Source organism: Ascaphus truei, chromosome 11 (assembly GCF_040206685.1).
Source record: "Ascaphus truei isolate aAscTru1 chromosome 11, aAscTru1.hap1, whole genome shotgun sequence".
Taxonomy (NCBI): Eukaryota; Metazoa; Chordata; class Amphibia; order Anura; family Ascaphidae; genus Ascaphus; species Ascaphus truei.
The window spans coordinates 34,510,527-34,524,284 of NC_134493.1; the positions used below are offsets into that span (position 1 = coordinate 34,510,527).

Consider the following 13,758-nt stretch of genomic DNA (forward strand, 5'->3'; position numbering starts at 1 on the left):
CCGCCCGCTCCACACTCCCTCCGCCTTCCCGGCCGCTCGGCGCTCAGCAGTCTCTGCCAAAATGGCTGCCTCCCACCCGCTCCGCTGGCCGCTGTGTCGGAAAATGGACGCCTTCACGATACACAATCGACATCCCTCCGCCTTCCCGCCCGATCCGCAGGCCGCTTACTGTCTGCACCACGGCGGCACGGGGAAAGGGGGCCCTGCGACGTCGCGCTGGTCTGAACACTGGTGCCGCCTTTCCTACCCCAAACCCCCCTCCTCTCCCCACCGCCACTAACCTCCAGAGGTGGAGAGGGGGGGGGAACACGCGCAGGGGACAGGGTGGGGGGGGTACTGATCGTCTGGGACGGGGAGGGGGAACTCAAACCCACCTAACATTCACACACATCCAACCGCCCCCAAAAAATCACACCCACCCAAGATTCACCCCCCCCCCCCAAGATTTACCTTCCCCCAAGATTCAGGCCCCCCCACACACACAGCCAAGATTCACCCCCACCCCCCATTCACCCCCACCCACCCAAATACCGGGCCAACCCCCCTCTCCCTCTACACCATCATCACAGACATAAAGAAACCTTTCAAAGATTGTGTACATCTTTTATTTTGTAAGTAGTTGGCTTCTGGTGTGGGTCTTGCATAATTGAGTAGTGCTGCACAATTGTGTCTTTGTCTGTCTTCCCTCTCTCCTGAGACTGAAAGAAGTGCGGTAAGCAGAGAAGACAACTATCCCTTCACCAAGACCACTCCCGTGTAAAGATACCTTTCAACGAATGCACATTACTACTATATTGTAAGTAGCCAGCAGCAGGAGAGGGGTCTCCAGGGCTTTTATTGTGCTGCGCAATGGTGTGTGTTTGTGTCCTCTCTTTCCAACACAGCATGGACTGACATGGAGGATTGAACATTGCCCACTTGTGATCCTTAGAGACTGATCCACCTTATCTTCCTCTATAGGATTGCTATTTGCTCATCGGACTGGTATTGTGTATCAGGACCTGCGCCCAGGACTGTAAGCTCTTCATCAATATTGGGATATGTTATCTGTAGCAGGCTAGTTATCCCGAGCCCAGGCGCAACGTACATATTCCCTTTACTTATCTTCTGGACAAGTTACCCAATTATCTGAGCAGGCTTGTCACCCCACCCTACACCGCACTCATCTCCTCAGGTCTGCCTCCAGAAACCTTCCTCTAGTCCCAAGGTTCAATAAAGGATCTGGTCGCTCTTCCTTCGTATCTATCACCCCGCTGCTGGGACAGGTTACCAGGGTCGCTCAAATCCGCTTCCTGTCCAGGTGCCTTCAAGACTTTGGCTGTTTGCTACTTTAAACACGTGTGTAGCTGTAACCTGTAATGGTGTACACTTTATTTTGTGCCCAGGACATACTTGAAATCGGGAGGTAACTGGTAAAATATTTTATAAAAATCGCTAACTAAATAAAGGATTTCTTCGGGTTACGTTCCCTTTAACAAATATTGCATGTAAACAGTTGAACTAACCCTGAAGGAAACTCTATTTCTTTGGGACTAATATTTTGCATTGAACATTAAACGTAGAGAAATAGTGTTGCGCACAGTGCCGTCTCAACGCATGGGCACGCTGGGCAGTTGCCCGGGGGCCCCACGAGCATAGGGGCCCCAGGCTAATCTACGCACAGACCAGAATTTAACACTAATTTTCCGATCACCCGCCTCAGCATTCAAATCTCCCGCTAACTCGGTAGAAGGAGAAAAATGACGACTTGTAGCGGAGAGTTGGCAGCGCCCAGTGCACTGCTTTGCCCGGGGGCCTATAATGCTGTTAAGACGGCCCTGGTTTCACATCGGCTTATAAAATCAAGTAGGCTCCCGTTTTGTGCTGTCGGAGGACACATGATCTTTTCATATTGTAGACGTCCCTGTTTTATGTTTCACAATAAGCACATAATCCAGTGTACAGTATAATAAACAGTCGTCTTTTACACAGCTAAAAAATAATAATACTTATATTTTGATGCATGGGCGTCAATTTCAGATGGGATAATGGGAAAACATTACAGAATAACAAAAAAAAATGCTTTTTTTTGTTCATTCGTCTTATTTTGCGTGAGGGTACTGTATAAACCTGTCTCTTACATTACTCCCTTAGCTAAAAGAACAAGTCACACGCAAAAGTGACAGAACCCATTAAAGTAGGTCAACTCTCACTTCCCAAAACAATCGACTGATACCCAGCAGATGCCTTTCAGTCAGAGACTGGGGACGAGAAAGGAATCTTCCCACGTCTGTCTGTCCCCGCAGAAGCGATGTGACAGCAATGTGCTAATATTTTTGGAATACAGAAGCTTAGCAGGATGCGAGAGGAACATTTCCCAAGGAGCATTCATTCTCTAGTCCCATTTAGCAGCCTATAGTGTAATTAGAATAAAATAGATGTATTCTGCCATGTAACACCTCTATCTATTAATAGTGGCTTCTTTCACTGTAAATAAAGCCCGGTGAAGCAGCGTAACTGCAAGAAACATTAACCCTGCGCATTCCTGCTAACTTACTTGGACTTGTACAAGTGAGAGAACGTCCCACTGAAAAAACTCAGTGTTTACAGGTTAGTAGATTGGGGGATGTTTTGGGAACATAATAGGGTAGTACTTGGAACTTGTGACTCTTACATAATGTGTTTAGCTCAAAGCTGATATTTGGCAGGACTGCACCTTTAACCTTTTAGCTGATGACGGTGGAACGCCCGAGCCCCATGGAGCAGAATTATCCAAAGAAGAGAAATAACAGAATCCTTAAATCACCGGAATGTTTGGCTATTTTAATGTACCAGTTTCCAATTAGGAGGATTCAAAAATAAATAAATCCAGAGCATTATTCCACCAGAGCCCATTAGAAAAACTCCGATAAACAAGCACCTCATTTCATTAGGCCTCCTTTTAGGTGACGGTTGGAATTTTCCAACTTGGAATCAATCATTTAATTAGGAATAAAGGCTTGTTAACTCCTATAAGAAGCAGCGGTTTCATTATGACTGTGTCCATTAATAGAGGGAGATAATTATATGCATTTCGACAGAGCTGCAATGCTCTCCCTACTAGCTTTCTTCTACAAAAACACTTCTCTCTCGGATTTTACAAGCCTCAATCTCTAATTGAACAATTGATTTCAGGTCACATACTGTACATCCTACAGTCATCCCAAAGAATAGGTCATGAAATGGTGCAAACTACATACACAATATGCATTAAAACGAACTGCTACCTCTTAATTCATTCCACATTTAAAGTTTATGTAATTCCACAGTTTATAGTGACTGATCTAACAAGACAGCTTATAATCTATTATTAAATATATAAGGTAAAGTAAAATCAACCAATGCCATAAGCAGCAGTATATATACTGCATATTTTAAACAAAGTTATCCAATGGGAAAGCCCTTTCCCCAAATGGCTTTTTTCCTCGTTCCAGATACATTTCTGCAAGGTGCATGCCACAGTCAAACCTATTACACTTTGTTTAATCTCTAGCATCTCCTTGGGTTACCTGACAAGAACAGATTTCATTTCAAAAAGCAAGAAAGAAAAAAAAAAAAAATCGGGGACAAAGAAAACAGATGACCTTTTAAGAACGACATTTCCTTTATTTCTGCATGCTGCCTTTTCGTTTTGGTGAGATTTTCTAAATGTCAAAAGTCCATTTGCAACGTGTAGCAGAAAAGAGACTCGAGGAACACAGACTGCGCCGGTGGGAGAGCCGACCAGTGGGTAACGAGCTAAAAACACGCACATTTGCATGACGTGCAGTGTGTGCTACAGAAGGGGGTGTAAAGTGATGGTTCTTTTCATCCAAGCACGAAGCCAATGTATCATAATGTAATCAAGCTTCGAAAACACAACTCTGAGAACTTCCAGCTTCAACTGCTTTGTTCGTACTTGGCTGCCTCACATCAGAAAGCCTCGAAGTTTCATTTGCTAAACATCTCGGTACCAGCTTTGTATATTATGCATTTTTAAAGTATCAAAATCACCTTAAAATGGATGCTCAGTAAACAAAAGTACGTCTAGTAAAAATTGTTTTTTCAAAGTTAAAGGACCACCAAGTATGACAAAGTAAATGAATGTTAGTAGAAAGGTGCATGTATTTGACATACGGTATTTAAAACCTTTTAATGTTTCCATGGTAACCAAGTGCATTGCAGGGCATTTACGATCATTATCTGGAAACTTTTGAGCAAAATTGTTCTGATCTGAGAATACACAATTACGATAATAATAATAACATGTTCTTGTATAGCGCTGCTAGTTTTACGTAGCGCTTTACAGAGACATTTTGCAGGCACATTTCCCTGCCCCGTGGAGCTTACAATCTATGTTTTGGTGCCTGTGGCACAGGGAGATAAAGTGACTTGCCCAAGGTCACAAGGAGCTGACACCGGGAATTGAACCAGGCTCCCCTTGATTCAAACTCTGTGCCAGTCAGTGTCATTACTCACTGAGCCACTACTTCTCCCAATTATGATGTTAATCTCTATTGTTTGTATTGTGTTCTTTGTAATATAACGATAGTAACCATTATTAAGAGATTCCAGTTTAGTACAACAAGCGTCCGATGAGCATGGATTCCAGGGAACCTAGAAAAATGTCAATCATTTGACAAAGAATACCAATAAATAAAACTTTTATACTAAGAGTGACAATGTTTCTAAGGAATCAAACTGATGTTATTGTTTTTGGCCACTAAGTTACCCTAATGAAACAACCATAAGTGTTTTTCATATATGTATGCAGGGGTGGCCTTAAGGTTATTGGGTCCCTGGGCAGTAGTCATTGGGGGCCCCTTGGAGGTTTGACTTTGATGACCTATAAGCAATTTAGCAAGCCTGGCATTTCTGATTTTAATTGATAAAAGATTGTTAGGTGGTAGTTAAGGACCATATTAACTTCTCCACCCAATAACACATTTGCAAAATTTGGGGGTCCCCTACAGTGTGGGACCCCGGCAGCTGCCCAGTTTGCCCTTACCATAGGCCAGAATTGATACGTTAATATGGTACGGGCCGCTGAAAATACAGATTTATTCGTTTTCCAATATAAATGAGAAATGTGTGTTCATAGGTGGGGGTTTCCTTCTCAGATATGGGGCATTTAATCTCGCTGTTCTGTTTAGTCTCTAATCAAAGGATATCCTAGTTCTAATATAATAGCAATAGACAATTATGGCAGGATAATGATCTCCCAGTTTTAAAAATAAACATCCGAACTTGCCCTGGATATTTATTTCCACTCACAACCTTGGCTTTTATTGAGCAGTGGGAGACCATAATTCTACAACAGATTTCTATTTTCATTGACAATATGAATTAAATAAACCCCGAGGTCAAGAATCAGACTGAAAAAGGTCTTCACCTCGTCAGTCACTCATCATTGGGAAAATAATTACCGACTGCTCAATGAAAGAAATATAATTTCCAATCCATCATTGCTCCAGAGAAATGCACGTGCTCCCCGAGTCCTCAGTGCCAAATCTCTGCCGTTAATAGAATTCAATTTCTGCTTCTAGGAATCTCGGGGAAAAAACTAAAATGCTCAAACTTTGTTCTCTGTTTGGGAGCCAGTTATCAAAATCTCTCCATTGAATTAAGCAGTTATGAACAATCTTTTCTATTGCCCATTATCTTATATTCAAAAAGCTCCCACATTAGTCCGAACATCCCTTAATTGAAAGGAATGATCACGGAGAAGTGGAATTGTATGTATAAAACGCATTAGCCAGGGCCACTTTTGACTTTTGTTTGTCTTCCTTCTTCTGACAATCCTGTTTCACGATGTTTACTTTGTTATTCTGATGGGAAAGGATCCCATTAGACAATTGAAAGCAATACTTGAATGCATTTTAAAGCCAATACTTCAAGTCACTCAAAGTGAGCGATTTCCTCCAAAGGATAACACTGTAACATGGTTCTAGGAGTCCTGATGAATATACACACACACACACACTTCCAGGTGCTGCGGTGGAAAGCCTATTTTCTCCACGTTGCTATATATATGTAATCTATTACATTCATTATCTGTACAATAACATTCTAGACAAAAGCATTTGAATGCCTGGGTGTATAACCTCAAATATTACCTCTGTTGCGTATACCACAGAACAAGGTATTTCTATAGGTTGTGATCTCATTAGGTTGATAACAAACACACTTTTTAATTGAGTTCGCAAGGTCACGAAAATCAGCTCCACACATTTCCAAGAAAACGAGAAATCACTTTAGAGCTACAATAATTTGTAAGCACAAGGAATTATGCTAGAAAGCAATCCATAAATCCCCTATACTGCTGGGGAGATCAATCTGGATGCAAAAGGGCCAATGCAGAAGTGGTGAAAAGGAATAAGGACGAAAGTGACCAAATAGCATTGGCACGTTCTGTAGGTTAAATACAGGTGACTGATCATTTAAAAAAAAAAAAAAAAAAAAATATATATATATATATATATATATATATATACAGTATATATATATATGGGGGAAGGGGGGAAACAACGGCGCAAATGACTGTTAACTGTATAATAAATTTGAGCATAGGTAGAATGGGGGTATGGTTTGCCAATGATTAAAGTAGCAGATGTAAACAAGCATGTAGGATATTATAATCCTCTCCGTCCTGCTGCCTGGAGTTGCTGTATGGATCCTTCACGTGGAACGCCAAGAAGCGCCATGCTGGTTCTCCTCTGCCTGCAGCCCTTCTCCGTGACTTCCTGGTTGATCCTCTGGTCTCGCGAGACTAGCCCGCTGACGTCACTCCGCCGAGATTTTGGCCGAAATTTGGATATAATGTCCAGTAATGAGCAGGGGGTTCTGCTGGCATGTGATGTTGGATAGGGATGCTGAAAGTTTGTCTTAGAGCCTCCTCCCTACTAGTTTCGTCCTGGAACTAGGACTTCATCCCCAGATGAACATCCAGCAGCACGTATTTCACAACCAAGTGTTATCTCGTACGTTGCATTACATGTAGAAAAAGAGGTAAGAAACACACAAATAGTGTAACACAGTTTTAATAAAATATATAATTCAATAACAGTAGGTAAAAAACTCACACTTTGTGAGTTCTCATAAAACGGTTGAGAATTCAGAGTATCTCACACTCATCTAGGGCTAATAATACTCTGTTGATCTTCTAACAGTCTCTGTTGTTATCCTGGTGTGGAGTTATGTATCCACTTAGTATAATTGGCCGGATGCTCTAGTGACAGTACACTTAGCACTTGCACTATTGATCGTGCCCACAGTCTCCTAGGACTGGATATTCTCCCCGTTTGAGCAAACCCTCGCGGGTCTCTCTCTGCACCTAATGTGCTCTTAGTACTCACGGTACTTTGGGGCTCAAAAGTTCTTATGTCGTACTCGTTTGTATGTACTCAAGGCCTCGGATGCAGACTCTTCTCCACCTCCGGCAACTCGCGTCCTCTGCGTTCGTCCGATACCTCGTGTTGACATGATGACGTCACTCAGTCTCGCGAGAGTTCCGTTCTGCTCCTCGTAACTCACTGTTTAGCCAAAGTAATTAGTCCTCCACATAAAAACATGTAGCGTAACAGCTACCTAGTGTCCTGTGTTTGGTCAATAGCAGTTAATTCACGCCCTACGCATTTCTCCTTTGGGCTTCATCAGGGGCTGATCTCACTCTCTGTCCCTCACCTTAGGTTAAATACCCGAAAAATGGGCGCCGAAAAAAAAATGTGTATATATATATGGGGCTAAACAAGAGAATGAACCTGCATCGCCACAGCATCACACGCGGAACAAGAGACAGTCCTGTTGGCGAACATTTCTCTGACTCTGGCCATAAGATTAACGATCTGAGGGTTGCCATACTCAAAGGTAATCTTAAAACCCCGAAAGAGAGACGGTTGCATGAATACAAATTTATGCAACTGTTCGGGACACTTAGCAGTGGCCTAAACAGAGATCGAAATTTTATGAGTCATTACTGACACTAGCGAACTCTCTTCCCATGAGCGCTAAAGGCCATGTATGTACATACAGTGCTATATGTATGCACACACAGCTGTCTCTCACACATACCAATACTCCTTATTTTTCCATCCCTATACACCAATAGGGACCACATAGTATCCACACACACTTTTAGTTGTGCTACAAACTCTCACATTTCCACACCCACCCACACCATTTATATCCCCTCTCACTCCACACACACCTTGTGTAGAGCACTGTTTATACTGTGGGCTCTCCATTCATTTTTATTCACACTGATACACATACACACTCTTTCTTCACTTGCCTTCAGTTACCCTTTGACACCTCTAGCCATAAAACACATCCACACCGGGGGAAGGAACAGCAAAGATAACATTCCAAGAGACACTGTTTTTAAGTAATCCTTGCTTCATTCATTGTAACATCGCCGGAAGAAGAGATCAGTGTATCTCGAAAGCTCGCACAAATAAAAGCATTTCGTTAGCCACAGAACGGTATCATCTATTTATTTTTTGATTATTATATATATATATATAATCAAAAAATAAATAGATGATACCGTTCTGTGGCTAACGAAATGCTTTTATTTGTGCGAGCTTTCGAGATACACTGATCTCTTCTTCCGGCGATGTTACAATGAATGAAGCAAGGGTATACTTAAAAACAGTGTCTCTTGGAATGTTATCTGTGCTGGTCCTTCCCCCGGTGTGGATGTGTTTTATGGCTAGAGGTGTCAAAAGGTTCTTGAAAGCAAGTGAAGAAAGTGTGTGTATGTGTATCAGTGTGAATAAAAATTAATGGAGAGCCCACAGTATATACAGTGCTGTACACAAGGTGTGTGTGGAGTGGGAGTGGATATAAATGGTGTGGGTGGGTGTGGAAATGTGAGAGTTTGTAGCACAACTAAAAGTGTGTGTGGATACTTTGTGGTCCCTATTGGTGTATAGGGATGGAAAAACAAGGAGTGTAAGTATGTGTGAGAGACAGCTGTGTGTGCATACATATAGCACAGTATGTACAGACATGGCCTATATATATATATATATATATATATATATATATATATATATATATATACACACATTTTTGTTTCGGCGGCCATTTTTGTTCCGCGACCCCGTTTATAACGCGGTGGTCGCGGGTGGCGACCGAGGACCGCACTATAACGGGGTTAAGATTTATATATATATACAGTACACACAGTATACGACTGAAATAAGTGTGTTTTAATTTTTTTTACTGTTGTATACTGTATGCCGGAGGAAAACTGTTCACACAGAATCTCTCTCCTTTCATGTTTGTTGATTTATAAAATATTTTACCAGGAAAAAACCCGTGGGCGTTACCTCTTGTTTTTCAGTATGTCCTGGGCACGGGCGTTTGACAAATGATGTCAGCATAATATGTTGAAATAAATTAACAGGAGAGAACAATAATTACCAGAAAACACTACAATGCATTCATGTCCCTTCCACTCCATTTTATTTTCTGCTTTGGCTAATTTGGAAGAGTAGTTGCTTTATTGTATGGATATCTTTATTTATATAGCGTCATCCAGGTAGACAGCGCGTCACAGCAGTAATACACGTGATATGATAACCTCACACATCATGGGACGAAGCGCTTCAACATAAAAATAGACATTAAGAAAAGGAATCCCTGCCCAGAAGAGCTTACAATCTAAGAGGTAAATAAGGCCATTGTGTCTGTCATCCAGCAATTCTTCTTTGTTGTGTTTCCCAAGTAATCTATATCCTTTTTTGATGAGCTGAACTACACTCTGTGCTGCGGACCTGGCTCTGACGCAGGCTTTGTATGACAGAACTACTCCTGGAGATGGGAAATAGATGAAACCTTGGGGCTGTGCAGTAGGCACGATGACACTGAGACCATGGAAGAAACGAAGCTGGGAAGCGTTCATGCAGAACACAGTGAAAGAGACACTTGACAGGAGAGACTGGATGTGCAATGTGATCTATCTCCTTGTATAAGGGGAGACAACAAAAGGGAGATAAGAAAGAGTACAATAGGGAAGAGTACTTTGTATCATCATTAAAATGGATCTAGCTTCCAGGTTTTTTTTTTGGAGAAGTCATTGACACCAGAACAAGGGTCTTTAAGAAGATCTAAGTAGGCGACACTCCACTGTGACATTGAGGTTCCTTTCTTTAGCCGATGTTGGCAGTAAAATCCGCAAAGAACTTAATTGGTCCCCCATTGTTCCCTTTTATACTGGCGCTCTGAATGGCAGAAAGGAGAATGCTGCAAGCGCGGTACAGAGTGCGGCAGCGACACCCATGGCTTTGGCTGTTGGCAGACTTGCTTTGAAACACCAGACATAGGGGGGGGGAAGAACAGTCACCTCAATTGTTACATGCCAACCACCAAGAGGATATTCTACAACACAAGGAAACATTTTCATGGGGCATTTCCTTTAACAGTTTGCAAAAACGTTCGCCACCTTGTAACCTCGTTGCTTTTATTCTTGTCACGTTAAGTCCATTATGTAATATTTAAAATGTTCTTAAATCTCGATTATTTATATTTTTAAAGATACCATCAAGGACACTCTTTGGAACGAGAAACCGGCCGACGACGTCACATTTGAATTACTATATTTTTTGTTTGCTCGAATTGAGAGATATCTACTTATATTTACAGGGTTTTGTAGATCTGCTGTCTCCTGTGATAGGAAATAATTGCTTTGCTGCCTAACAATTAAATACATATAGAATTTCTAATTAGAAATAGGAGCACATTCAGCGTGCGGAGTGTTTGTACGGGCGCCTTGCTTTCCTGTTGTGATCGCAATCTCGTATTTGGACTATAAATAAGTGTCTCCAATAAAGTCTCCCGCGGGTCACTGTGCCACGTTTACACAATTCCTGCATAATCCTCCTATGCTACCCAAGCATTTATCTACACAAATACATTGCAACAGGGAGGGTCACATTGTAATGTGGGGCCGAAGCTTAAGCTTCTGTAAGGCAGGAATAGCGTCCTCGTTGTAGGTATAGATGTGAGAATTAATACACCTTCAACAAAACGACACATTTCTATTTTATTCATTTAAATTGTCAACAAAGCAAATAGAGAAATAACATTAACCTCTTCCGTGCCAGAGGGTCCTACCACCGTCTAAAAAAACAAGCAAATGTCTGTGACGTACAGAAAACGTGAGAACGGGTGGCACATTTTAAGGCGTACGCAGTATGCCGTCAATAGGGCACTGAAGGGGTTACAAACACTCAGCCGGCTCCTACATGGATTAAATGTAGCATGCTTGCGCCCTCCAGTTCTACCAGTACCAAGATATTGAACCCTTTAGCTGCCAAGGGGCATGCAAAGCATTGCGGTGCGTGATCTCCGTGCACTCATGTGAATAATGTTCCAATGGGTCGTGTAAGACATCAACACGCATTAGCTATAGGCCGGGGAAGTTAGTGCAGTCTCCCCTCGGTACTGTAAATGAGCTTTCCTTTCACAGTCTGTGTTTTTGTGTGTTGGGTTCTTTCCTGTTCAGAGAGAGAAGGTAGCTGTGTGCAAGAGCGTGGGTAGGTGTGTGTACGAGTGTGGGTAGGTGTGTACGAGCGTGGGTAGGTGTGTGTACGAGCGTGAGTAGGTGTATGTACGAGTGTGGGTAGGTGTGTGTACGAGCGTGAGTAGGTGTGTGAACGAGCATGAGTAGGTGTGTGTACGAGTGTGGGTATGTGTGTGAACGAGCGTGGGAAGTGGCTGGTTGGACTGAAAGCACTGAAATGAACAGATATGCCTCATGGGCATTTTTGGGCTTATCTCTGAAAAATGATTGTTACAACAAAAAGTAACTTATAATTAATATTATCTTTCTTTTTCTTTCTTACTAAAATGTGTTTAAGTGTTAATATGTATTTTCAATAAAAGAATGGCTTCATGTATTAAAATGCAAAGACATTTCAAGTCAAGAGGATAAGCAGGCAGTATGCTTCCAATATAATTCTATTGCACACCCTTCCTCAAAGCCTGCAAATCTCATTCATATCACTCAGAATGTCTTATCTCCAAAACTATACATTCAAAGGATGAGTTTGTCTGAAGATCCAGAACATACGGTAAAGAAAACAACAGCAATCAGTATTGGGATTCTTTCTTTTCTTTATAGGAGGTCCAAACAAGACCAAAAGCAACACATCGGTACTGTAAATATTTACAGTGTCAAAGCACCTTCTCCGTTCAGGTCCTGAAACTTTAGTTGCTATTTAATTGAGCAAAATAAATTGGAATAACATATGCTGGGCTCATTAAAGATGGTAAGGTTTAAGTGCCGCCTCTGAGCTGCATTATACTATGCTCACTGTACTAATGGAATCAAAGCAGGATTATATATTTTGTGTTGCAAAAACGCTTCTAGCAAAAGCACTGTAGACTAATGTTATTTGCCTAAAATATTTTGAATGATGAAATACACATTGATAATGACAGAAAGTATTATTTGGGCAAACACACTTTTTCGAATGTAATATACAGTAAGTGGATCTGTTGTTTTAGCACCCTACAGCGCTCCTCAAGACCACCCCCCAACAGGTCAGGTTTTTCAGGATATCCCAGCTTCAGCACAGGTGGCTCAATCAGTGGGTCAGTCGAAGACTGAGCCACCTGTGCTGAAGCACGGAGCCACGGATTGAGCCACCTGTGCTGAAGCAGGCATATCTTGAAAACCTAACCTGTTGATGGGGTGGGGGCTTAAGAACTGGCGTTGAGAACCCGTGCCCTACAGAGTTCTACTTTTCTCCCAGCACCCCTCAAGCTACACGTCGTCGAGACCAAGCAGGCAAAACATTAATCTGCTGGGACTTCTTAAGACCAGAAACGGCTCCTAAATGACAAAGACACACAGCGCTCAAGGGCAGCTTGTCATTATGTAACAGGGTCACGTGGGGATTCGCATTCATCCAAACCAACAGAGACTGCAACTACAGTAGTTAAGGATGAGGAGCAGAGGTGGAACATGCAGATTTTCATGGTACAATTTGTTTTAACCCGTTTATATGACGGATGCTGGACTTTAACCAAAATACAAACATACACAAGCGACGTTGGAGGAATGGTTCCCCAAAGTGAAAACAAAGAGAATAGAGAAGTGTAACTTCGTATTGCAAAGCATCACATGCTGAGAGAAACTGCAGCTAACCAGAGGGTTAAGAAATGAGCTGGATCTGTATTCAGCCTCTGGACAGCTCTACATTTCCACTATTATTCTGGCATGTTGCAGGAATTTGACTTCCAACACGAAATCCACATCATCTTTACATACGTTCCCTTGTCCATCTTTTGCTCACAACGTCAGTGTTCCGAAAAGGAAAAGGTTTTTATCCCGAGTTCTTCCTTTCAGCTGGAGGAGGAGGAAGAATGAGCAGCGTTTTTTTACATTGTGTTGACTGCGTGTCAGTCTTTTGACAAGAATAGAAGAAATGAAGCCTTTTAGACCATGTTATTTTGACATTCTTTTTGCATGTCGTGTCTCCCAGCAGACAGACTGCCTTCCTGAGCTCTGCAGCTTTTGCCGGAGGTATAGCGGGGAGAAGATTTATGCAGACACCATCTCTGCAATTATGAAAACAGAAGAAGAGACACCCAGATATCATACAAATTGATGCATTTTGCCAGCAGGCCTGTGTGCAGTGTCTAGTAACAGCTGTCATGCTGCAGCCTCTCTCAAAGCTCACAAACCATCTCAGTGTCCTTAAACATACTGTACACAAAGACCACGCTCTCTCTCTACTTTCCCAGTTTGCT

At 42.2% G+C, this 13,758-nt stretch overlaps 1 protein-coding gene across 3 annotated transcripts in view; it reads right to left on the minus strand.

Annotated features, from left to right (window-relative positions):
- MAD1L1 (mitotic arrest deficient 1 like 1) overlaps positions 1–13,758 on the minus strand; it is a 482,152-nt gene that overhangs the window by 11,197 nt on the left and 457,197 nt on the right. Inside the window, exon 18 of one of the 3 annotated variants that reach the window (XM_075565586.1) lies at positions 11,967–13,566. The exons of the other annotated variants lie outside the window; for them this stretch is intronic. Coding sequence (XP_075421701.1) covers positions 13,444–13,566 — 123 coding nt within the window. The 3' untranslated portion in view covers positions 11,967–13,443. Of the gene's footprint in view, positions 1–11,966; positions 13,567–13,758 lie in introns of those variants that run through there. 3 annotated transcript variants of the gene reach the window in all.